General features: G+C 45.4%; 2 protein-coding genes across 2 annotated transcripts; both read right to left on the minus strand.

The window, feature by feature from the left end:
* Window positions 1–607: 607 nt before the first annotated feature.
* Window positions 608–16146, minus strand: LOC141463450 (nucleoporin NUP35-like). Its single transcript, XM_074145834.1, has 8 exons — window positions 15990–16146; window positions 13205–13320; window positions 12444–12513; window positions 11693–11834; window positions 11275–11344; window positions 1854–1982; window positions 1076–1246; window positions 608–685 (listed from the first exon to the last, which is right to left on the minus strand). The coding sequence occupies exons 1-8, from the start codon at window positions 16144–16146 to the stop codon at window positions 608–610; spliced, it is 933 nt and encodes a 310-aa protein (XP_074001935.1).
* Window positions 16147–19497: 3351 nt separating this feature from the next.
* Window positions 19498–24223, minus strand: LOC141463451 (nucleoporin NUP35-like). The gene is made up of 6 exons (XM_074145835.1): window positions 24112–24223; window positions 21381–21522; window positions 20963–21032; window positions 20744–20872; window positions 19966–20136; window positions 19498–19575 (listed from the first exon to the last, which is right to left on the minus strand). The coding sequence occupies exons 1-6, from the start codon at window positions 24221–24223 to the stop codon at window positions 19498–19500; spliced, it is 702 nt and encodes a 233-aa protein (XP_074001936.1).
* Between the last annotated feature and the right edge of the window lie 726 nt (window positions 24224–24949).

Genomic DNA, 24949 nt, shown 5'->3' on the forward strand with positions numbered 1-24949 from the left:
CTAACACCTCCACCACTCTGTGTGTCATTGCCTTCCACACGGGGTAAACAATCCCACCTGTTTGGGGACAACACTGGTTTGGGATGGAAGTTGATTGTCTTCATAGTAGCTAGTATGGGGCTGTGTTTTGCACTCCTAAGAAACCTCACACTTGTTTAAAGAACAAGCTAGCTTTATTCATAAATCACAGAGTTAAAAGGTTGCTATGAGTTTTGAAGGTTCTTCCAGAGATAATTATAAAATAGCAAAGAATGCTAACAAAACGGCAAATACTAGGAACAGTCCCTGTCCCGAGGAGCCAGCTGGGCATAGGATTCTTCCTCCAAGGAGCACAACACCTTTCCAGAAATAAAAAAAAAAAAAAAAAAGAAACAAACAATAAGATTAAAGGCATCAGTAAATAAAGCTGCCACTTTAAACATTTCCAACTTACTGGGAAGAAATTTACAAAAAGTAATTACAGAGGAAAAAACGTAATTGCTGACAGGTTTTCTAGAATCAGGCAATCGGAGCACAAATGGGAAAAAAAGCTCTTTATTTAAACTTGCTGATTTTTTAAAACCATGTCTACATTGCCACCACTTAGTGTGTTGAGTCCTCCTGTATATTACCAGCCAAACACAGATTCCAGTGCTTTAGATACAATGCTCTCACCTTTCCTAGGAGTCTGTTTTTTCAAAAACACCTAGAAGGAAAGGAGAAAGAGGAACAAGGGAAAAAAAAGAGCATTCGTTATCACACTTAATGCTTTTTCAAATCCCCACGGCTTTTTCTTCTCCCAAGTGCTGCTATATTTTGACAAAGTATGTTTGAAAGATTTTCAAGACCTCTGGAAACGTGAAAGAAAATTCATTTCTTTATTTTATTACTATTATTATCATTATCACCATTATTGTTATTTACTATTATTTCTTAGACTGAACAGAGCGAGTTTGTACTTGAAGCACATCTTTAAGGAAATGACAGGAGGAGATCATCAGGGCTAAGCTCACACTGAGGTTAATGCGCGTACAGCCTCATACAGCTAAGAGGAGGCAGCACAAAGAAACACACGCTTCCCTTTCCCTTTAATTACCTGATAGTGACTGGAGTAACCTTTACGTGCTGGTGCAAGAGGTCTCATCGTGGGAAACCTTGTCATACGGTTTGCAGGCTGTACTGGTGCGCTGGCGACTGGTTGTGTATGTGGAGTAAAAACTGAAGACATTGAAGATGTAGCGCTTCTTGCAAAGCTTTCCATCACACTCTTAAAAAGAGGAATAAATATAATGTAAACAAGTACTAAAAGGCAGTCCTAAAAACCAATTAGCCTGAAATACAGCCAGCCCTACCCCAACCACTATGGAAAAGAAAGGAAGGTGGCTCGGTGGAGGCAGGGTGTCTTGCTCACAAATTCTCAATCAAATGGACCAGGATAAACACAAGAGCCAAAATCCCATGAAGAGTCCCATATAAATGAGGAACGAGGGACAATTAGGAGCAAGAACAGTCTCCATCTGCCACCACGTATCTACGGCAGGCCTTAGATGCCACCAGTTCCAGCCTAGGAAACTCTTTGAGCTCAAGCGTCTCCTATTGTGTGCTTCCACTGCAGATCTGGTGCAGCAACACCATCCTGTGCACTAGAACTTCCGAGCAGCACAGAGGTTTCCACGCGTGACCCTTCTCAGCAGGAAGCCCTGTCAAACACTTCAGAAAAACTCGTGTAAGGTACAGGAGACTCTACCTACTGAACTTAACTGCCCAGGCAATTTGCAATTCAAAAAGGAAAAAATAAAAGATGTCGGGGCAAATAAAGCGGAAGACCAAAAGCAGAGCGCCTTCTACTTAAATACGAGCAGCTGTTAACTCACTTTATCTGTACACGGCTTGACACCAATCCTGATGCAGTCACCAAAAATTCTTCCGTCTTTGCTCAAGGCTTTGCGGGCTTCAAGCTTAGACTGATAGCAAATGTGCATCCAGTTTCCTGTGTTGGACATCTAGAGGAGATTAAGGCACCACTGTGACATTCAGCCTTTTAAAGAAGGAGCCAGAACCTTTCCAGAAATGAATCCCAATCTAAGACATACCACATGCTTTAATATGTTTCCATACTGAGCAAACTGATGAAGAATGTAGGAAGATGATGCTTGACTAAACCTGAATGATGAAAAAAAAATATGCAAAAAGTTACAATGAGTAGTTTATGAAGGCTGGTGCTACAAGAGAACCCTAGGAAGGGGTTTTAGATATCCAAAAGAGACCAGGGAATTCATGCCGTTTTAGAAGCAGCGACTTGAAGAACACTCTCTTCAGATGCTTCACTAACAGAGGTGCATTTACTGACTTTAACCACAGCTGTATTTCCGGCAGAACCTAGGAATGCCAGACAACAGCAACGTCCAAGTACCTCTTCCCACATGTTACCAAGATTACACCCATGATTTTTCCTATACTTTGGAAATCCACTTACCCATATACGGTTACCCATCTGCCATCACCTTGATCCTGTGCTCTTGGAGCATAAACCGGAGCATAAAAACGATCTGGCTGAGCAGGAGACAGAGTCATGCTCCTTCGCTGCCACGCACTTGCAGGACTGAGCATACTTGGAGCTGTTAAATTGAAACGGCATTCGTTAACAAATCACTTTTGCCAGACAGACATCAATTTTGCTTAGGAGCCTAAACTGAAAGAATCAAGTCAGTCTCAAGCATTTCACTTGCTTATGGAAGACCCTGGGAGAGACTTAGTTGCAGACACAGACAAACAGCACATCAACCCAACCTTCTCATCTGCAAGCACACTAGGAAGACTTGTGACTCACAGCCCCGCTTTCCCCTTCAGCCCTGAACACCAGCAGCTGAACACAGACTCCCAAGAGGAACAAGAAAGAAGCAAGAAGCCATGGGCTCATACAGAAGATAGGAAACCTTACAAAGATGGAAGGAGACCCATCCAGCTCAGTGCCTTCACTCAACTACAGCCGCCTCTGCGCTCAGTTCAGCAACACATGTTGAAGAGGGACTAAGTAAAGCTGATTGCAATTCAGTCAGTCCCATTCAATTCCCCATTACCATCCACATCTCTTTTGAAAAGTTAGTAAAGAAAGATGCAACTCCTTTGTAAATTAGCAGGATTTGATGCAGCTTTAATGTAAAGATTGTTGTCTCTTGAGGAAAGCAGTAAGAAAGTCAATTTTCTATTTGGACAGGATATCTACCTGGTCCAGGATTTGGTTGCATAGTTCCATGGCTCCATATTAGAAAAAAGTTGGGCTGCATGAAAACACAGAAAGTGTGACAAATCATTCTCACAGGTACACTTCCCAGATCAGCAGCGATCATTTCCAAGGAACTTGAGCATCAGGCAAGTAAGAACAGACATTCCCATGTATATTTAGTACAAGATGATTAAAAGGTACTCATGAGAAGTTATTTGACAGTGTTTTTACATTCCAGCACACAGCCTAGCAGAGTCTGGACATGCAGGAGCCTCAGCTCTCACATTCTGGCATTTCCAGCTGACTACCAAGCCTTACAAGGTCTACAAGAAGAAAGCTTAGGTAGGCTTAGGGTGAGCTTTAGGAAACAGGAACCCCAAAATCCCTTACCTAACAGCAGTCCCATAGGCTTTGAGAAACCAAGTAGCTTTAGGTATTGGTATAGGTCACCAGCATCTGAATTTCACTGTCTAAAAGGTTAGAAATCATGAGAACATCATCCCCACTTGTAATCCTCAGCGTTCACTTTCGTTTCCTCTTAGTGCAACAGCACTGTAGGGAAGAATACTTCCAGTGTTAGCAGCTACTCACATTTTGAACCCACTCGTGCTTGACTGCTCAGCTGGGCAAAGTAGAGCAGCAGTTGACACAAACGAGTTAAAAGAATTCACTGAAGCACTGAACTACCTCACATCTTCTGCTAAGAACAAGTCAGTAGCTAAGCCACTTACTGGTATTCTTGAGCTTAGAGGCGTTGATCCAAGTCCAAGATCAGATAATTCATCATGCAGACTTCTAACTGGTGGAGGATCAAATCTATTAATACGAATAGGAGCTAATGGAAGTGAGGGAGATCCTTCTGCAATCAAAAGGAAAAAAGAGCCTGAGAAGTCTTGGAGTTTTACTCCACTGCTACACGTTCTTGAAACTTCAACAGGAAATTCTGCCGGGAAAGACTCTTGATTCTTTCACGGGGGGTTTACAAAATCATCAGGCCCACCAAACTCTTCAGGTTGGAATGTTCTAGGTAAGAATTTCACACACGTTTCACGACCTGCTGCCTTACACAAGAATCATCTAAAACTTTCAGACCTCCTAGTAACCCCCTATAGTCACTGTCGCACCCACTCGGACTTTTAAAACAGTTCCGAGCATAGCTACACCTTCCTGCTTTAAGGCAGGTTGGAGGTGGATTTTAATTGTCTCAGAGACTAACTCCCCTCCAGCCGAGAGGCAAAAGCAAGGCTTTTAAGACTCAAGACATTCTACATGCTAAAGAACCCTACCACAGTGCACGCAGACATTGCACAGGCTGCCACATTCCCACTCTCCAAATTCCTTCCCCTCCCATTAATCTTGTAGTCAAGTAAAACGGAAGCTCTTGAGAGCAGGGATGAGCTTGCATTTAGACAGGATGAAGTTAAGGCAGCCGCTCTCCCATTTGCAAAACTCTGGGACTTCCAGGAGAGCAGGGAATTAAACCGACTGGAAAACCTTGACCTATCTCTGCAACACCTTCTGTGTGTTCACCCCAAGGGGTAAAAAACCTCACACTAATAAAAACCAAACCCAAAATAACCCCAAACACATCCAAGAAGTATTACAGCGGATTCTACAAAGCACTCTCCTCCCAGCAAGTTTTCAGTTACAGGGACATACTTAACCACACCTTTGGGGAGGCCTGTGTTAGTATCCGACTGCTCCCCCTTTTCTGGAGTTGATACTCTGAGGCTGGAATAAACCCTTTTAAAAACAGTCAGGTGAAATTCACATGATTATCTTCAATTTCAGAAATATGTCCCTCAGAGACTTTTATTTGGCTGGAGGGGATGGGGGGGGAATACGGTGGAGGGGGGAAAGTGCGGCCAAGATGAAGAAGCAGGAGACCCACGGACCACCAGTCCTAGAATATCTCAAGTTGGAAGGGTCCCATAGGGATCATCGAGTCCAATTCTGCTTGAAATTGCAAGACAGGAATATCTACAATTGTCTTGCATGTTAATTCTCAGCTTCTCCTCCAGAATGACTAGCACACTAACACCGTCAGCTATTTCGATTATGCCAACTGATCTAATGCAAGAGCTAAGATCGCCCATGACGTCAAATTAATCAGTGAAGCTGTCAACGACTCACTCAGACAGCTCAGAGAAGAAAACAGACCTAGGATACCACCATCTTAGGAACAAGTCTGACAATCTGTAGGTGACTTTTTAGAATTCATCCCAAAGAAATCAGCAGCATTAGGAGAGGATCCTCTTACCTTCCCTGTAAACACAACATTTCCTGCACCAAAACTGCCATATTTAAAACATCTTTTAAACTTAAGTTTACTTGGAAGAATTTAGCCAAACTCCATTGAATACACTTGAGTTTATTCGACAAGTTGAGCTCATTTCTAGGAAGTTACAAAGCTACAGGAATTCAGGCCGAATTCAAGCCTGCAACGGTCCTGTAGAGCAGCAGCCAGACAGACCAAATGTCAGTTTCCAGGGGAATTTTTCAGCACGGAACGAACTCTGACCTGCAACTGGTGACCACATTTCTACACAACGACTGAAGGGCCGCTTAAAGTAGAGTCTGGGCTCCCGACCCAAGTAAACCGCCCATAATGCCAAAAAGCTCCCAAAAGCCGGCCGGCAGGAGAGCGGAGAGAGGAGGAGTATGGTCCTGCGGGATTATCCCCTTCCTCTGCACTATCCCCCCCCTTCCTCCCCGTTCCTCAGTGCCTGGTCATGGGGTTCATCCCTGGGGTCGTATGGGGGTGGTAGATTATCTAGGGGCTCCCACTTTTCTTCTTCCTTTTTCCCTTTCTTTTCCGCAAGATCCTTTGCCGTATATAAGGTGCGAGACCCTCTCCAACAAAAAGCACATTCGCTTTCCTCCTGACTTGCAGGCTTCTTACTATTTACACATGAATTCAGAGCCTGACAAACCCAATCTTCCCTGGACCCAAACTTTGGCCGATGCAATGGGTCAGACCTAATGGGTTCTTTAACCCATTCAAACACACAGTACCGTACCGTCCTTTTCTTATACTAGGCCTATATCCCATTGTCTTTTCCCCGGGTACAACCTTGCCCCCAATTCCCAAGCATCACCTTTAAGGACTGTGAGGTGGAATGCTCGAGGAGGGATCCTTGGATCCTTCTTTTTCTCTTAAAATCCCTTTTCCTAGGCCTATTTCCCATTATCTCTGTTTCCCGACGGACACCGTTCACCTGGAACCTTTTCACTTCGCCCCTTCTCCGGCCGGTCTCCTCACGGAGGAGCGGAACTGCGGTTAGAAGGGCTCCACACTGGCTTCGCAGATAATTCTGCGTCTCATTCACACACTCTCAGCCCCGCTCTCCCAGCCGCCCGAGTAATACCGAACAGTCGGTTTTCTGACCCGGGTCCCGTGCACAGAAATTACCAGCTGCCGCGCGTAACTCGGTTCCGTCAATTCATCAGCTCTTCCTTCCCCCTTCTTCTTTGCTTCGAGAGTCCTCCCTCCGGACAGGACCCGCTGCCCTTCACGGAACGAGACAGTAGGTTGGAGACCACTGAAATCAGCCGGGCGCGCCTCTCCGCTCTCGCTGCCCCGTCCTGCAGAAACAGGGGTGCTGATCCCCGACGAGCCCCCACATTGTGAGAAACGCTCGCTCACGAATAAAACGCAAAGAGGACAAAGGCTTCGGAGCAAAGATAAAAATTTATTAAAACAAAATGAATGAGTCGGCTGAGTCGGGATCCCCCCCCGCTCCCCAAAAGAGGCACACCCAGTTACAGAAGTTCAGGTATTTATACCTTCCTGTCCCTTCTCCCATTGCTTCGGTACTTCAGGGCTCACTTTCTTTCGCCATCGGTGAGCCTGTCACAGGCTCCATCCACTCTCTTTCCTTTTGAGGAGTTGTTCTCCTAAGTTACCCGATCCTACCCACGCCCCCAGCAACCAACCTCCTCCATACATCATCCCTCTCCGTGCCAAATGGCCAAAACCCACAACGTGGCTGAAGCAAAACCCGAGTTCATCTCCCACAACCGCATCGGGTAAAGAGCCCATCAGGAACTTTAGGCCCCGAAGGAAGGCATCAGCTCTCAGAAACTATTCCATTAACTCACAACCCTAACTGGGGAGATACGCAGGCTTTCTCAAATGCCTTTCTGCCTGCAGAGGAAAGGAGAACGGCGTTAGATTAGAAAGAAGAGGGAGGAAAAAGGAGCAGCAGGAGAATCCTCGTCAGTGCCTGCCTTTGGGGGAGGATCCAGACTGGGATGCGAATGCTGGGCTGGGAGAGGCTGAACTGGAGCAGTCTCAGGAGCTAATACTATCTGGAATACAGTGTGGGGTCCCAAACCCAAAGAATCCCTCTAAACTATAGGAAGAAAGTCCGTCGGCGCTTTCTGAGAAATTACGTGAAGCAGCTGAGAAGTGGACTGATTGGAGCCATACGAGGAGGCAAATCAGACAATGTTCAGCGTGTTCGATGCGTGACCTGCCTGGACGCGACGACCAGTTTGCTCAGTTACTAAGCCTCCAGACAGCCGGAATTCAGCAGCACTTCTTTTCAGGAGATGGTTATAGGAACCTCTCCTCGTACAGCTTAGTGGAGATTTATTTGCAGGCACAGACAAACAAGCATGCCAGGGAGTTTTAGAACTCGCAACCCTACTTTCCCCTTCAACCCTAGAACACCAGCAGCGGGACACAGAATCCAAACAGGAACAAGACAGCACAATTAAGCTACAGCCCTGTACCCCATAAACAATTTTGGACCATCTTCAGGGTTCAAAACAAAGAGTCTCTTAATAATAACTGGGTAATCCACACTACAGAACTATCAACCTACTTGAGTCAAAGAAATCCATAAAAGAAGACCAAAAGTCATTCACAGGGCTTTTAATTACGTATTCATTTCTAAAGGTAACTTCACCAACTGAACTCTCATTTATAAACACTAACAGAAAGTTGACAGGACTGGTTACGCTTTGATACTAACAACAGGAGCTAGCCCTGAAAAGGTTTACTTGAAGACCTTCCACGCATTTCAGAGACCCTTCAGACATGTCATTCTCCACATCCTCCGCCCTTTCACACACGGCCCCTGTACACTCATACAATTAATAACGATATTATCAGGCACACTTTGCAACAAAGCTGTGTGGTGGTTTGTGCCGCGTGGGACCGGAACATTCTCATACGTAGAAAACCCAAACCATCGATGCCGGGGTTTAACTAGTGCTCAACACTAAGGCAACGTGTGAAGTCTTAACCAGCAGTCTTTACCAGCAGAAGCCACCTCAGAAAAATTTCTTCATGATACTGTCCGGAAGTGCGCACACTTACCTGTTCTGAACTCTCTTCTCCTCCTACTTACTACTTCCAGAACCAAGTAAACAACATCCGCTGCTCCCAAGTGCTTTTCCTCTACAGGAAGCTGCAATGACCTATCAGTAAAAGCATTCCTCAAGCTATGAGAAGCAAGAGACTGAGGCAAACAACCGGGGGGAAAAAGCACCAACTTAGCACACTTCAAAATCTGGTACTTTGGGGTAAAATACGTCAGCCAAACTACCGGCTTGGGCTCCAACTCCTTCCGTATGCATTTAGGGATAAGCCATACCATAGGATGTCAGGCTCAGCGTATAAAGCTGGGGGAAGGAGGAGGGAGGGGGAGGTGTACAGAGTGAGGATGTCTGTCTTCCCGAGTCACCGCTACGCGTGATGGAGCCCTGCTTTACTGGAGACGGCTGAACACCTGCCTGCCGTTGGGAAGCGGTGAATGAATCCCTTGTTTTGCTGTGCTTTTGTGCGTGGCTTTTGCTTTACCTGTTAAACTGTCTTTATCTCAACCCACGAGTTCTTCCTCACTTTTGCTCTTCCCCTTCCCATTGGTACTACTTCAGTAAAAATCAGCAGCATCTGCTCTGCTGATCACACTTCAGCAAACATTTGGCGGCATCATACTAAAGAGTTAGGAAAGACCATTTGCAGTGCTCTTAACAGAACTCACACCTGTTGAAAAAACAACCTAAGAAAAACTTTATTTAGCATTATCTATAAAACAAAGAGTTAGAAGGTTGCTATGACATTTAGAACATGATGCATTTACAACAGCAGATAATTATAAAACAGCAACAAATGCTAGCAAAAACATTGACATCACAAATGCTAAGAACAGTCCCTTTCCCCGGGAGCCAGCTGGGCATAGTGTTCTTCCTCCAAGGAGCCCAAGACCTTTCCAGTAGGAAAAAAAAAAAAAAAAAAGAAAGAAAGAAACAAACAAACAATAAGTTTCAAAGCATCAGTACATAAAGCTGCCATTTTAAACATTTCCAGTTTACTGGGAAGAAATTTACAGAAATTAAGGACAGAGGAAAAATGTCAATGCTGACAGGTTTTCTACAATCAGGCAATCGGAGCACAAATGGGAAAAAAGCTCTTCTATTTACAGTTACTCCGTTTTCAAAACCATGCCTACGTTGCCATCATTTAAAGTGCAAGCTACATCTCTGCTGAATTAACTGAAGGCACAACAGGTGGGATGTAAGTTAAAACACTGCCACTGGTAGTCATACAACTAACCACGGATGCCAGTGGCGTATTTCCAACCCTGACCCACTTAGTGTGTTACGTCCTCCTGTGTATTACCAGCCAAACACATATCCCAGTGCTTTAGATACAATGCTCTCACCTTTCCTAGGAGTCTGTCTTTCCAAAAACACCTAGAAGGAAGGGAGAAAGAGGAAGAGAGAAAATAAAGATCATCGGTTAGCGCTTTTTTAAATACCCAGGGTTTTTTCTTCTCCCAAGTGCTGCTATATTTTGACAAAAGACGTTTGAAAGATTTTCAAAACCTCTGGAAACATGAAATGAACTTAATTTCTTCATTTTTTTACTATTATTATCACCATTATTATTATTGTTGTTGTTCCGACTGAACAGAGTGAGTTTGTACTTGAAGCACACCTTTAAGGAAATGACAGGAGGAGAAGATCAGGGCTAAGCTCACACTGAGGTTAATGTGCGTACAGGCTCATACAGCTAAGAGGAGGCAGCACAAAGAAACACACGCTTCCCTTTCCCTTTAATTACCTGATAGTGACTGGCGCAAGCTTTACACGCAAGAGGTCTCATTGTGGGAAACCTCGTCGTATGATTTATGTGCTGTACTGCTGTGCCATCAACGGATGTAGATGTAGAGCTTCTTGCCATCACACTCTTAAAAAGAGGGATAATATAATGTCAACAAGTACTAAATAGCAGGATTTCAACCTTTATTATCTAGCATTATTATTTGAATGATCTAGCTCAGGATCCAATTAGCCCAAAAAACAGCCTGCCCTACCCCAACCACTATGGAAAAGAAAGGAAGGTGGCTCGGTGGAGGCAGGGTGTCTTGCTAACAAATTCTCAGTCAAACGGACCAGGATAAACACAAGAGCCAGAATCCCATGAAGAGTCCCATATAAATGAGGAACGAGGGACAATTAGGAGCAAGAACAGTCTCCATCTGCCACCACGTATCTACGGCAGCCCCTAGATGCCACCAGTTCCAGCCTAGGAAACTCTTTGAGCTCAAGCGTCTCCTATCTCGCGGTTTCACTGCAGATCTGGTGCAGCAACACCATCCTGTGCACTAGAACTTCCGAGCAGCACAGAGGTTTCCAAGCGTGACCCTTCTCAGCAGGAAGCCCTGTCAAACACTTCAGAAAAACTCGTGTAAGGTACAGGAGACTCTACCTACTGAACTTAACTTCCCAGGCAATTTGCAATTCAAAAAGGAAAAAATAAAAGATGTTGAGGCAAATAAAGAGAAAGTCATAAAACAGAGCGCCTTCTACTTAAATACGAGCAGCTGTTAACTCACTTTATCTGTACACGGCTTGACACCAATCCTGATGCAGTCACCAAAAATTCTTCCGTCTTTGCTCAAGGCTTTGCGGGCTTCAAGCTCAGACTGATAGCAAATATGCATCCAGTTTCCTGTGTTGGACATCTAGAGGAGATTAAGGCACCACTGTGACATTCAGCCTTTTAAAGAAGGAGCCAGAACCTTTCCAGAAATGAATCCCAATCTAAGACATACCACGTGCTTTAATATGTTTCCATACTGAGCAAACTGATGAAGAATGTAGGAAGCTGATGCTTGACTAAACCTGAATGATGAAAAAAAAAATATGCAAAAAGTTACAATGAGTAGTTTATGAAGGCTGGTGCTACAAGAGAACCCTAGGAAGGGGTTTTAGATATCCAAAAGAGACCAGGGAATTCATGCCGTTTTAGAAGCAGCCACTTGAAGAACACTCTCTTTCTAACTTGAAAAAAATAACAGGCAGCTTATGTTCAGGTGCTTCGCTAACAGAGGTGCATTTACTGACTTTAACCACAGCTGTATTTCCGGCAGAACCTAGGAATGCCAGACAACAGCAACGCCCAAGTACCTCTTCCCACATGTTGCCAAGATTACACCCATGATTTTTCCTATACTTTGGAAATCCACTTACCCATATACAGTTACCCATCTGCCGTCAAGTTGATCCTCTGCTCTTCGAGAATAAACTGGAGCATAAAAACGATCTGGCTGAGCAGGAGACAGAGTCATGCTCCTTCGCTGCCACGCACTTGCAGGACTGAGCATACTTGGAGCTGTTAAATTGAAACGGCATTCGTTAACAAATCACTTTTGCCAGACAGACATCAATTTTGCTTAGGAGCCTAAACTGAAAGAATCAAGTCAGTCTCAAGCATTTCACTTGCTTATGGAAGACCCTGGGAGAGACTTAGTTGCAGACACAGACAAACAGCACATCAACCCAACCTTCTCATCTGCAAGCACACTAGGAAGACTTGTGACTCACAGCCCCGCTTTCCCCTTCAGCCCTGAACACCAGCAGCTGAACACAGACTCCCAAGAGGAACAAGAAAGAAGCAAGAAGCCACGGGCTCATACAGAAGATAGGAAACCTTACAAAGATGGAAGGAGACCCATCCAGCTCAGTGCCTTCACTCAACTACAGCCACCTCTGCGCTCAGTTCAGCAACACATTTTGAAGAGGGACTAAGTAAAGCTGATTGCAATTCCGTCAGAGTGGAAAAGTATTTCACATCCACATCCCTTTTGAAAAGTTAGTACAGAAAGACACAACTCCGTCGTAAATTTGCAAGGAGTTGATGCAGCTTCAACAACAGTCATGATTTTTGTCTGTTAGGCCAAGCAGTAAGAAAGTCAATTATCTATTTGGACAGGACGTCTACCTCGTCCAGGAGTTGATGCCATAGTTCCAACCAACGGGCTCCGTCCTAGAGAAGAGGTTTTTTTCATGGCCTGCAGGAAGACACAGAAAGTGTGACAAATCATTCTCACGGGTACGCTTCTCAGATCAGCTGAGATCATTTCCAAGGACTTGAGCATCAGGCAAGAACATTAACTGGTTGCCTTAAGGTCCTCCTCACTTTTCAGAGTAAGAACAGACATTCCCGTGTATATTTAGTACAAGATGATTAAAAGGTACTCATGAGAAGTTATTTGACAGTGTTTTTACATTCCAGCACACAGCCTAGCAGAGTCTGGACACGCAGGATCCTCAGCTCCCACATTCCGGCATTTCCAGCTGACTACTATAGCCTTACAAGCTCTACAAGAAGAAAGCTTAGGTAGGCTTAGCGTGAGCTTTAGGAAACAGGAACCCAAAAATCCCTTCAGTAAACGCCTCTAGTGCCCATTAAAAGAAAAGATAACGCGTATTTGGACCCTTCTGTCCATCAGCAGCCCAATACATTAACAAGAAGGGGAAAAGCTGCAACAAGTCTGCATTTGTCATGGACAAAGCACAGCAGAGGCAGGATTTGCATTTGTCATTCTCTACAGTACCGAAACGCAAAACCAGGAGATGACAGCTCCACAACTGCAGCTCGCGTTCAAGCCACACAGGAACAGGCACACCAAGCCACCAGACTAAGCAACAGCATGAGCTGAAGACTCACTGGGCACTTTTGCCAGTATCAAAGCCGCTTACTGGTGTTGATGAGCCGAGGGGTACTGATCCACGGCCAAGATCATACCGGCTTCTAACTGGTGGTGGATCACGTCTCTCTTCATCTGTAGGGACTACTGCTGGTAAGGGAGATAACCCTAAAATCAAAAGGGACAAATGAAGAGCCTGAGAAATCTTGGGAGTTTTACTCCACTGCTACTTGTTCTTGAAACTTCAACAGGAAATTCAACCAGGAAAGACTCTTGTTTCTTTCACTGGGGGGTTACAAAACCACCTGGTCCACTGTGTCAGGGACAATAGAGGATGGCCCTGGTGAGACACGATGGAAACTAACTAGGCAAACTAAGTCCAGTACACGCGCCGAGAAAAACAAGGGAACTCAGTATTGTTGTTGCCAAACTATGTGCGTACCCATGAGAACCTGACCTTCAGAGAAGGAAAACAACCAGAAGAAGATGCAACAATGTGGTCGCGTATCAGAAAGCCGCTGTTAGCCCAGTCGGAGCACGAGTCTGGGAGGCTCACTGCATGCACTGGCCACGCGTGCAGCGACCCGAGCTGGTGCTTTCCCACTCGCTCCGGTGCAGGATATAAGGGGGCTGTCTTGGGCAGTGGGAGAGAGAGACACGAGCGCACTTTGAAGTTACAGGGGACGCCCTGAAGGTGCTGTGCCTACCTCCCCCCCACCATACCCATGGGGCTCCTCGCCATCCTGCTGCTCGGCGGTGCTGCTACTATCTTTGGGTTGGCAAGGCTCTCCTAAATAACTGCTGTTCGTTGGTAAAACTCTAAGTAACTGTGGTTTCTTGGTTAAACTCTCCTAAAGTAACTTTTGGTTGTTGGTAAAACTCCTAAGTATTTTTTGGTGCATTTGGGAATTGCTTATCAAGGCTTCACAATAAAGCAGAGTTAACATTTTGTTTTTCATGTGAACTCTCATTTCTACGTTGGAAACCAGATACACCCACCAAACTCTTCAGGTTGGAATGTTCTAGGTAAGAATTTCACACACGTGTCACAACCTGCTGCCTTACACAAGAATCATCTAAAACTTTCAGACCTCCTAGTAACCCCCTATAGTCACTGTCACACCCACTCGGACTTTTAAAACAGTTCCGAGCATAGCTACACCTTCCTGCTTTAAGGCAGGTTGGAGGTGGATTTTAATTGTCTCAGAGACTAACTCCCCTCCAGCCGAGAGGCAAAAGCAAGGCTTTTAAGACTCAAGACATTCTACATGCTAAAGAACCCTACCACAGTGCACGCAGACATTGCACAGGCTGCCACATTCCCACTCTCCAAATTCCTTCCCCTCCCATTAATCTTGTAGTCAAGTAAAATGGAAGCTCTTGAGAGCAGGGATGAGCTTGCATTTAGACAGGATGAAGTTAAGGCAGCTGCTCTCCCATTTGCAAAACTCTGGGACTTCCAGGAGAGCAGGGAATTAAACCGACTGGAAAACCTTGACCTATCTCTGAACACCTTCTGTGTGTTCACCCCAAGGGGTAAAAAACCTCACACTAATAAAAACCAAACCCAAAATAACCCCAAACACATCCAAGAAGTATTACAGCAGATTCTACAAAGCACTCTCCTCCCAGCAAGTTTTCAGTTACAGGGACATACTTAACCACGCCTTTGGGGAGGCCTGTGTTAGTATCCGACTGCTCCCCCTTTTCTGGAGTTAATACTCTGAGGCTGGAATAAACCCTTTTAAAAACAATCAGGTGAAATTCACATGATTATCTTCAATTCCATAAATATTTCCATCAGAGGGTTGTATTTGGCCAGAGGGGGATGGCAGGGGATAGGGTTGAGGTGGGGAGCAGGGCGGACAAGATCCAGAAGCAGGAGACCCACGGACCACCAGTCAGAATATCTCAAGTTGGAAGGGTCCCATAGGGATCATTGAGTCCAATTCTGCTTGAAATTGCAAGACAGGAATATCTACGATTGTCTTGCATGTTCTTTAATTTTCAGCTTCTCCTCCAGAATGACTAGCACACTAACACCGTCAGCTATTTCAATTATGCCAACTGATCTAATGCAGAGCTAAGATCACCCATGACGTCAAATTAAGCAGTGAAGCTGTTAACGACTCACCCAGCTCAGAGAAGAAAACAGACCTAGGATACCACCATCTCAGGAACATGGGAAAGGGCTGCTTCTAGTCAGTACAAGTAGGCAGCTGGAAAGGGATTAGCATTTACAACTGGGAAAAGTCACTACTCCAGCCCAGCTACAGCAAGCATCAAGCCTGGGAATACAACCAGTTACTGAGTTGTTGTAACTGAAACAACTGGTTGCTGAGTAAGGAGTCGCTTGTAGTTCTTCTCCATCCAGCTGTTACAAGCCGGACAATCGGTAGGTGACTTGTTAGAGTTCATCGCAAAGAAACCAGCAGCTTGCACGAGCTGCTTTTCGGCTGCCAGCAGACGTGTCTGTTTGAAACAGAGAGAAAGCACTGATGGCCGTTCTCGCAATTGACTTGTGAAGAGCTGGATGAACTGATTTGACCTTACGAGAGGTTCCTCTGACCTTCCCTGTAAACGCAACTCTTCCTGCACCAAAACTGCCACGTTGACAACACTTTTTAAACTTCAGCGTACTTGGCAGGTTTTAGCCAAACCCCAGAGAACACGCTTGAGTTCCCCGATCGCTCAACGAGTTGAGCTCATTGCTAGGAAGTTACAAAGCTACAGGAACTCAGGCCGAATTCAAGCCTGCAGCGGTCCTGTAGAGCAGCAGCCAGACAGACCAAACGTCCCCTCTCAGGAGACTCTTTCAGCACGGAACAGACTCTGACCTGCAAGCAGCGCCCAAAATTCCCACACGCTGACTGTGCGGCCGCGCAAATCGGGTACGGGGCGACCCACTGCGTCGGGTAACGCGCCCATCAGGAACTCGGGCAGAAAGCGCCCATCGGCTCCTGCCTTCCGAGAGAGCGGGGCGCCGGGAGCCATCGCCTCGGCTCCTGCGCTACCGCCAAAAAGCTCCCGAAAGCGGCCGGGCCGCGGCGGGGGGCAGAGCCGGGCAGCCTGGGCCGGGCAGCAGCCACCTCTGAGGCGCCTCGCGCCGCCCAACGGCCGCCGGCAGCGGCTCGCGCGGGGCCCAACGGCCGGGGCCCGGCGGCGCGGGGCCGAGGCGCAGAGGGCGCGAGGCCGGGGAGGGGCGGCGGCGAATTGAGGGGGTTTGGTGTTTTCGGTGCTTTCGGTGCGAGGTGTTAAGGGTCGGAGCGCACCCTGGCTAATAGTCGTGTCCCAAAGCGGGATTCAAGGCAGAGGTTTACGCTTTCCCAGTGCACCCGCAGCGGCAGCAGACACCGCAGTAGAAGCTTCCAATACTCGGTGTGGTTTAGGGGACTTTGGTGATCGATATTTGTACAGCAGAAACGCTTCCCAATCCCTTGTTCAGACTGTCCTTCACGCCTTGCAAATTGCTTTAGTTGTTTCTGAATAAATCACTATACTTCTCCTGGTCTGTCTCATACGACGTATTCCACCGATAACACCCTGAATATCTGGTAGACACACATCACCTTGCTCAAGGTCCATTAGATGCCCATCTAGGGTCAGGGGCCACAAAAGTCTCCCAGAAATACAGCAGCTCTGCAGCTGCTCCTGCATCCCGTTTTGTTACGCTGTGACAGCCTGAGCTCCTGCAAATCAACTTGTTCTCCTCTCCTGGGGCACCAGAATGCCAGCTGCCACCACTGCGCTGCCACTAGTAATAATATATAACCTGTACTAGAGCTACAGCTGTAGTGTCAGGAGGTGGACGCCACGATCCTTACGAGTCCCTTCCAACTCACCCCATTCCATCAGTCTAGGTCTTTCAGGACCTTCCCTCGTGGCAATTCTATAGAGAGCTCAAAAAACGTTTCAAGACTCACCTAGTAGGACGCTCGCTGAGGACTAAACGGTCAAACCCAAAAAGACAGTCACTCCCACCACCTCCTCCATTAAAATACTAATCTCGCAGCTAATCACTGTATATCCATCTATGAGGCTAGTTGTCTCTGTAACCAAATACATAAAGCACATTTTATATTCTGAATGAGGCAAATATCTAGGAACAACAGTAGATTCACTTCCAGAAAGACGCTTTAAGCCTTTAAGTCAAGATGTAAATTCATCCTCTCCCCCGCCTAGAATTTACCTGCAGGGAAAGCAGTTTGATACTCCTCATTCTAAAGAGCTACCACCTTTGCTAGAAACCGGAAAGCTGGCAAGTCTAAAGAAACGCACAGCAACAACAATTAATGTCTTCTTGCTGGTGTTCGATTTACCATTACCAAGAACAAAACCTATACGATTCCATATATTGGCAAGCTCCGCTGTTAATGCCATAGTCATCTGGAAAAAGTAGTCTCGTTAATATTAGACTGTCCTCTAGCCTGTATACAAGGGTGACCTCTCTGCAGTTTTTACTTCAGGACCTTCAGTCTGCAAATGAACATTTTCATATGTTCACAAGCACAATTCAATTACAAAGAAAGAGAAACCGTGGCACCTCAAAATCAATGGCCCGTTAGGATGGACAATTCTAACTCCATTTCATTGATTGACACGTGATACTACGTGCTGTCCTAGTGCAAGCCTGGAAAATACTGCAGGCCTTCCCTCAGTTTCACTGAAGTCAGCAGCACGATCTTATCCACCGCTGCAATCCTACACAGCAAACACATCAAATTGGCAAACTTTAAAAGGAGAGCTAAGAGCACTCGGTGGGAAAGCCCAGTAACTCAAAGTACCGGCCAGCCGAGACAGCACCTTCTGCAAGAAAACCTTGTTACTTTGCAGCAAAGACGACGTTTGTTGTTTTTTTTTTTTTTTAAAGAGGAAGTTTCAGAAGAGATTTGCAGAGAGAAGTGCAGCTGAAGACCTTTGAGAGCACCCTGCACTGGGAAGCAAAGCCTGGAAATCGGCACGACTGGATTTTCACCTGGCAAACACCCGACTGACCCACACTGAAATGCCACTGCGGATCCACACTAACACAGCCACAAATCAAAGCAGTAACAGTTGCCTGTAGTTTCCAGAGGACTGGAGAAAAAGCTGCTCTCTTCCCAGACAAAAGAGACCTTGATCTCAAAGACCAGGAGCTTCCATGACACACACGGTTACCCAAGACGCTCACCTCCAACAGAAAGCTTCAAGGGGGGTGCGGTGGGGGAAGTTCAATTTAGGAGAGAAAAAAAAAATCATCATTCGGCCAATACCTTTGTGCTGGTGGCATCCAAACCTCTATGACTAACTCTGTCAGTCATTTGGGTCAAGAGTTCTTGACAAGACAATGGGAGAGAAGGAACAAACGGACCTAAAACCAGGTACCCCAACCCTCAGCGGGCTGATTGTCCAAGAAACTTGGCTATACCTCATGAAATGCTCCCTGGGGGGGAACTTAGCAACTAATTGGAATATGAAAGCCACTCTTCTAGAAGTTAGGATACCCACCTCCACCTGAAGACCCCCACCCATTGAGCCAGCACAGGACAATTAAGAGACACTGCCCCTTTAATTGAAGATGACCACATTTGACACCAACCAGCTTCAAGACCAGGAATTGTGAGCACCAGTAAAAAGCTGATGAACAAGGAATATGTTAATTATGGTAACTTAAAATGTACAACTGAATGATTGTGTCAATGCTGGGCGGGCCAGCTTTGGGGAAATACCCCCTTGCCCCTTTTCTGCTAATAAGTAGCTAACACCTCCACCACTCTGTGTGTCATTGCCTTCCACACGGGGTAAACAATCCCACCTGTTTGGGGACAACACTGGTTTGGGATGGAAGTTGATTGTCTTCATAGTAGCTAGTATGGGGCTGTGTTTTGCACTCCTAAGAAACCTCACACTTGTTTAAAGAACAAGCTAGCTTTATTCATAAATCACAGAGTTAAAAGGTTGCTATGAGTTTTGAAGGTTCTTCCAGAGATAATTATAAAATAGCAAAGAATGCTAACAAAACGGCAAATACTAGGAACAGTCCCTGTCCCGAGGAGCCAGCTGGGCATAGGATTCTTCCTCCAAGGAGCACAACACCTTTCCAGAAATAAAAAAAAAAAAAAAAAAAGAAACAAACAATAAGATTAAAGGCATCAGTAAATAAAGCTGCCACTTTAAACATTTCCAACTTACTGGGAAGAAATTTACAAAAAGTAATTACAGAGGAAAAAACGTAATTGCTGACAGGTTTTCTAGAATCAGGCAATCGGAGCACAAATGGGAAAAAAAGCTCTTTATTTAAACTTGCTGATTTTTTAAAACCATGTCTACATTGCCACCACTTAGTGTGTTGAGTCCTCCTGTATATTACCAGCCAAACACAGATTCCAGTGCTTTAGATACAATGCTCTCACCTTTCCTAGGAGTCTGTTTTTTCAAAAACACCTAGAAGGAAAGGAGAAAGAGGAACAAGGGAAAAAAAAGAGCATTCGTTATCACACTTAATGCTTTTTCAAATCCCCACGGCTTTTTCTTCTCCCAAGTGCTGCTATATTTTGACAAAGTATGTTTGAAAGATTTTCAAGACCTCTGGAAACGTGAAAGAAAATTCATTTCTTTATTTTATTACTATTATTATCATTATCACCATTATTGTTATTTACTATTATTTCTTAGACTGAACAGAGCGAGTTTGTACTTGAAGCACATCTTTAAGGAAATGACAGGAGGAGATCATCAGGGCTAAGCTCACACTGAGGTTAATGCGCGTACAGCCTCATACAGCTAAGAGGAGGCAGCACAAAGAAACACACGCTTCCCTTTCCCTTTAATTACCTGATAGTGACTGGAGTAACCTTTACGTGCTGGTGCAAGAGGTCTCATCGTGGGAAACCTTGTCATACGGTTTGCAGGCTGTACTGGTGCGCTGGCGACTGGTTGTGTATGTGGAGTAAAAACTGAAGACATTGAAGATGTAGCGCTTCTTGCAAAGCTTTCCATCACACTCTTAAAAAGAGGAATAAATATAATGTAAACAAGTACTAAAAGGCAGTCCTAAAAACCAATTAGCCTGAAATACAGCCAGCCCTACCCCAACCACTATGGAAAAGAAAGGAAGGTGGCTCGGTGGAGGCAGGGTGTCTTGCTCACAAATTCTCAATCAAATGGACCAGGATAAACACAAGAGCCAAAATCCCATGAAGAGTCCCATATAAATGAGGAACGAGGGACAATTAGGAGCAAGAACAGTCTCCATCTGCCACCACGTATCTACGGCAGGCCTTAGATGCCACCAGTTCCAGCCTAGGAAACTCTTTGAGCTCAAGCGTCTCCTATTGTGTGCTTCCACTGCAGATCTGGTGCAGCAACACCATCCTGTGCACTAGAACTTCCGAGCAGCACAGAGGTTTCCACGCGTGACCCTTCTCAGCAGGAAGCCCTGTCAAACACTTCAGAAAAACTCGTGTAAGGTACAGGAGACTCTACCTACTGAACTTAACTGCCCAGGCAATTTGCAATTCAAAAAGGAAAAAATAAAAGATGTCGGGGCAAATAAAGCGGAAGACCAAAAGCAGAGCGCCTTCTACTTAAATACGAGCAGCTGTTAACTCACTTTATCTGTACACGGCTTGACACCAATCCTGATGCAGTCACCAAAAATTCTTCCGTCTTTGCTCAAGGCTTTGCGGGCTTCAAGCTCAGACTGATAGCAAATGTGCATCCAGTTTCCTGTGTTGGACATCTAGAGGAGATTAAGGCACCACTGTGACATTCAGCCTTTTAAAGAAGGAGCCAGAACCTTTCCAGAAATGAATCCCAATCTAAGACATACCACGTGCTTTAATATGTTTCCATACTGAGCAAACTGATGAAGAATGTAGGAAGCTGATGCTTGACTAAACCTGAATGATGAAAAAAAAAATATGCAAAAAGTTACAATGAGTAGTTTATGAAGGCTGGTGCTACAAGAGAACCCTAGGAAGGGGTTTTAGATATCCAAAAGAGACCAGGGAATTCATGCCGTTTTAGAAGCAGCCACTTGAAGAACACTCTCTTTCTAACTTGAAAAAAATAACAGGCAGCTTATGTTCAGGTGCTTCGCTAACAGAGGTGCATTTACTGACTTTAACCACAGCTGTATTTCCGGCAGAACCTAGGAATGCCAGACAACAGCAACGTCCAAGTACCTCTTCCCACATGTTGCCAAGATTACACCCATGATTTTTCCTATACTTTGGAAATCCACTTACCCATATACAGTTACCCATCTGCCGTCAAGTTGATCCTCTGCTCTTCGAGAATAAACTGGAGCATAAAAACGATCTGGCTGAGCAGGAGACAGAGTCATGCTCCTTCGCTGCCACGCACTTGCAGGACTGAGCATACTTGGAGCTGTTAAATTGAAACGGCATTCGTTAACAAATCACTTTTGCCAGACAGACATCAATTTTGCTTAGGAGCCTAAACTGAAAGAATCAAGTCAGTCTCAAGCATTTCACTTGCTTATGGAAGACCCTGGGAGAGACTTAGTTGCAGACACAGACAAACAGTACATCAACCCAACCTTCTCATCTGCAAGCACACTAGGAAGACTTGTGACTCACAGCCCCGCTTTCCCCTTCAGCCCTGAACACCAGCAGCTGAACACAGACTCCCAAGAGGAACAAGAAAGAAGCAAGAAGCCACGGGCTCATACAGAAGATAGGAAACCTTACAAAGATGGAAGGAGACCCATCCAGCTCAGTGCCTTCACTCAACTACAGCCGCCTCTGCGCTCAGTTCAGCAACACATGTTGAAGAGGGACTAAGTAAAGCTGATTGCAATTCAGTCAGTCCCATTCAATTCCCCATTACCATCCACATCTCTTTTGAAAAGTTAGTAAAGAAAGATGCAACTCCTTTGTAAATTAGCAGGATTTGATGCAGCTTTAATGTAAAGATTGTTGTCTCTTGAGGAAAGCAGTAAGAAAGTCAATTTTCTATTTGGACAGGATATCTACCTGGTCCAGGATTTGGTTGCATAGTTCCATGGCTCCATATTAGAAAAAAGTTGGGCTGCATGAAAACACAGAAAGTGTGACAAATCATTCTCACAGGTACACTTCCCAGATCAGCAGCGATCATTTCCAAGGAACTTGAGCATCAGGCAAGTAAGAACAGACATTCCCATGTATATTTAGTACAAGATGATTAAAAGGTACTCATGAGAAGTTATTTGACAGTGTTTTTACATTCCAGCACACAGCCTAGCAGAGTCTGGACATGCAGGAGCCTCAGCTCTCACATTCTGGCATTTCCAGCTGACTACCAAGCCTTACAAGGTCTACAAGAAGAAAGCTTAGGTAGGCTTAGGGTGAGCTTTAGGAAACAGGAACCCCAAAATCCCTTACCTAACAGCAGTCCCATAGGCTTTGAGAAACCAAGTAGCTTTAGGTATTGGTATAGGTCACCAGCATCTGAATTTCACTGTCTAAAAGGTTAGAAATCATGAGAACATCATCCCCACTTGTAATCCTCAGCGTTCACTTTCGTTTCCTCTTAGTGCAACAGCACTGTAGGGAAGAATACTTCCAGTGTTAGCAGCTACTCACATTTTGAACCCACTCGTGCTTGACTGCTCAGCTGGGCAAAGTAGAGCAGCAGTTGACACAAACGAGTTAAAAGAATTCACTGAAGCACTGAACTACCTCACATCTTCTGCTAAGAACAAGTCAGTAGCTAAGCCACTTACTGGTATTCTTGAGCTTAGAGGCGTTGATCCAAGTCCAAGATCAGATAATTCATCATGCAGACTTCTAACTGGTGGAGGATCAAATCTATTAATACGAATAGGAGCTAATGGAAGTGAGGGAGATCCTTCTGCAATCAAAAGGAAAAAAGAGCCTGAGAAGTCTTGGAGTTTTACTCCACTGCTACACGTTCTTGAAACTTCAACAGGAAATTCTGCCGGGAAAGACTCTTGATTCTTTCACGGGGGGTTTACAAAATCATCAGGCCCACCAAACTCTTCAGGTTGGAATGTTCTAGGTAAGAATTTCACACACGTTTCACGACCTGCTGCCTTACACAAGAATCATCTAAAACTTTCAGACCTCCTAGTAACCCCCTATAGTCACTGTCGCACCCACTCGGACTTTTAAAACAGTTCCGAGCATAGCTACACCTTCCTGCTTTAAGGCAGGTTGGAGGTGGATTTTAATTGTCTCAGAGACTAACTCCCCTCCAGCCGAGAGGCAAAAGCAAGGCTTTTAAGACTCAAGACATTCTACATGCTAAAGAACCCTACCACAGTGCACGCAGACATTGCACAGGCTGCCACATTCCCACTCTCCAAATTCCTTCCCCTCCCATTAATCTTGTAGTCAAGTAAAACGGAAGCTCTTGAGAGCAGGGATGAGCTTGCATTTAGACAGGATGAAGTTAAGGCAGCCGCTCTCCCATTTGCAAAACTCTGGGACTTCCAGGAGAGCAGGGAATTAAACCGACTGGAAAACCTTGACCTATCTCTGAACACCTTCTGTGTGTTCACCCCAAGGGGTAAAAAACCTCACACTAATAAAAACCAAACCCAAAATAACCCCAAACACATCCAAGAAGTATTACAGCGGATTCTACAAAGCACTCTCCTCCCAGCAAGTTTTCAGTTACAGGGACATACTTAACCACACCTTTGGGGAGGCCTGTGTTAGTATCCGACTGCTCCCCCTTTTCTGGAGTTGATACTCTGAGGCTGGAATAAACCCTTTTAAAAACAGTCAGGTGAAATTCACATGATTATCTTCAATTTCAGAAATATGTCCCTCAGAGACTTTTATTTGGCTGGAGGGGATGGGGGGGGAATACGGTGGAGGGGGGAAAGTGCGGCCAAGATGAAGAAGCAGGAGACCCACGGACCACCAGTCAGAATATCTCAAGTTGGAAGGGTCCCATAGGGATCATCGAGTCCAATTCTGCTTGAAATTGCAAGACAGGAATATCTACAATTGTCTTGCATGTTAATTCTCAGCTTCTCCTCCAGAATGACTAGCACACTAACACCGTCAGCTATTTCGATTATGCCAACTGATCTAATGCAAGAGCTAAGATCGCCCATGACGTCAAATTAATCAGTGAAGCTGTCAACGACTCACTCAGACAGCTCAGAGAAGAAAACAGACCTAGGATACCACCATCTTAGGAACAAGTCTGACAATCTGTAGGTGACTTTTTAGAATTCATCCCAAAGAAATCAGCAGCATTAGGAGAGGATCCTCTTACCTTCCCTGTAAACACAACATTTCCTGCACCAAAACTGCCATATTTAAACATCTTTTAAACTTAAGTTTACTTGGAAGAATTTAGCCAAACTCCATTGAATACACTTGAGTTTATTCGACAAGTTGAGCTCATTTCTAGGAAGTTACAAAGCTACAGGAATTCAGGCCGAATTCAAGCCTGCAACGGTCCTGTAGAGCAGCAGCCAGACAGACCAAATGTCAGTTTCCAGGGGAATTTTTCAGCACGGAACGAACTCTGACCTGCAACTGGTGACCACATTTCTACACAACGACTGAAGGGCCGCTTAAAGTAGAGTCTGGGCTCCCGACCCAAGTAAACCGCCCATAATGCCAAAAAGCTCCCAAAAGCCGGCCGGCAGGAGAGCGGAGAGAGGAGGAGTATGGTCCTGCGGGATTATCCCCTTCCTCTGCACTATCCCCCCCCTTCCTCCCCGTTCCTCAGTGCCTGGTCATGGGGTTCATCCCTGGGGTCGTATGGGGGTGGTAGATTATCTAGGGGCTCCCACTTTTCTTCTTCCTTTTTCCCTTTCTTTTCCGCAAGA

This window comes from Numenius arquata, chromosome 3 (genome assembly GCF_964106895.1).
Source record: "Numenius arquata chromosome 3, bNumArq3.hap1.1, whole genome shotgun sequence".
In the NCBI taxonomy this organism is placed as follows: Eukaryota; Metazoa; Chordata; class Aves; order Charadriiformes; family Scolopacidae; genus Numenius; species Numenius arquata.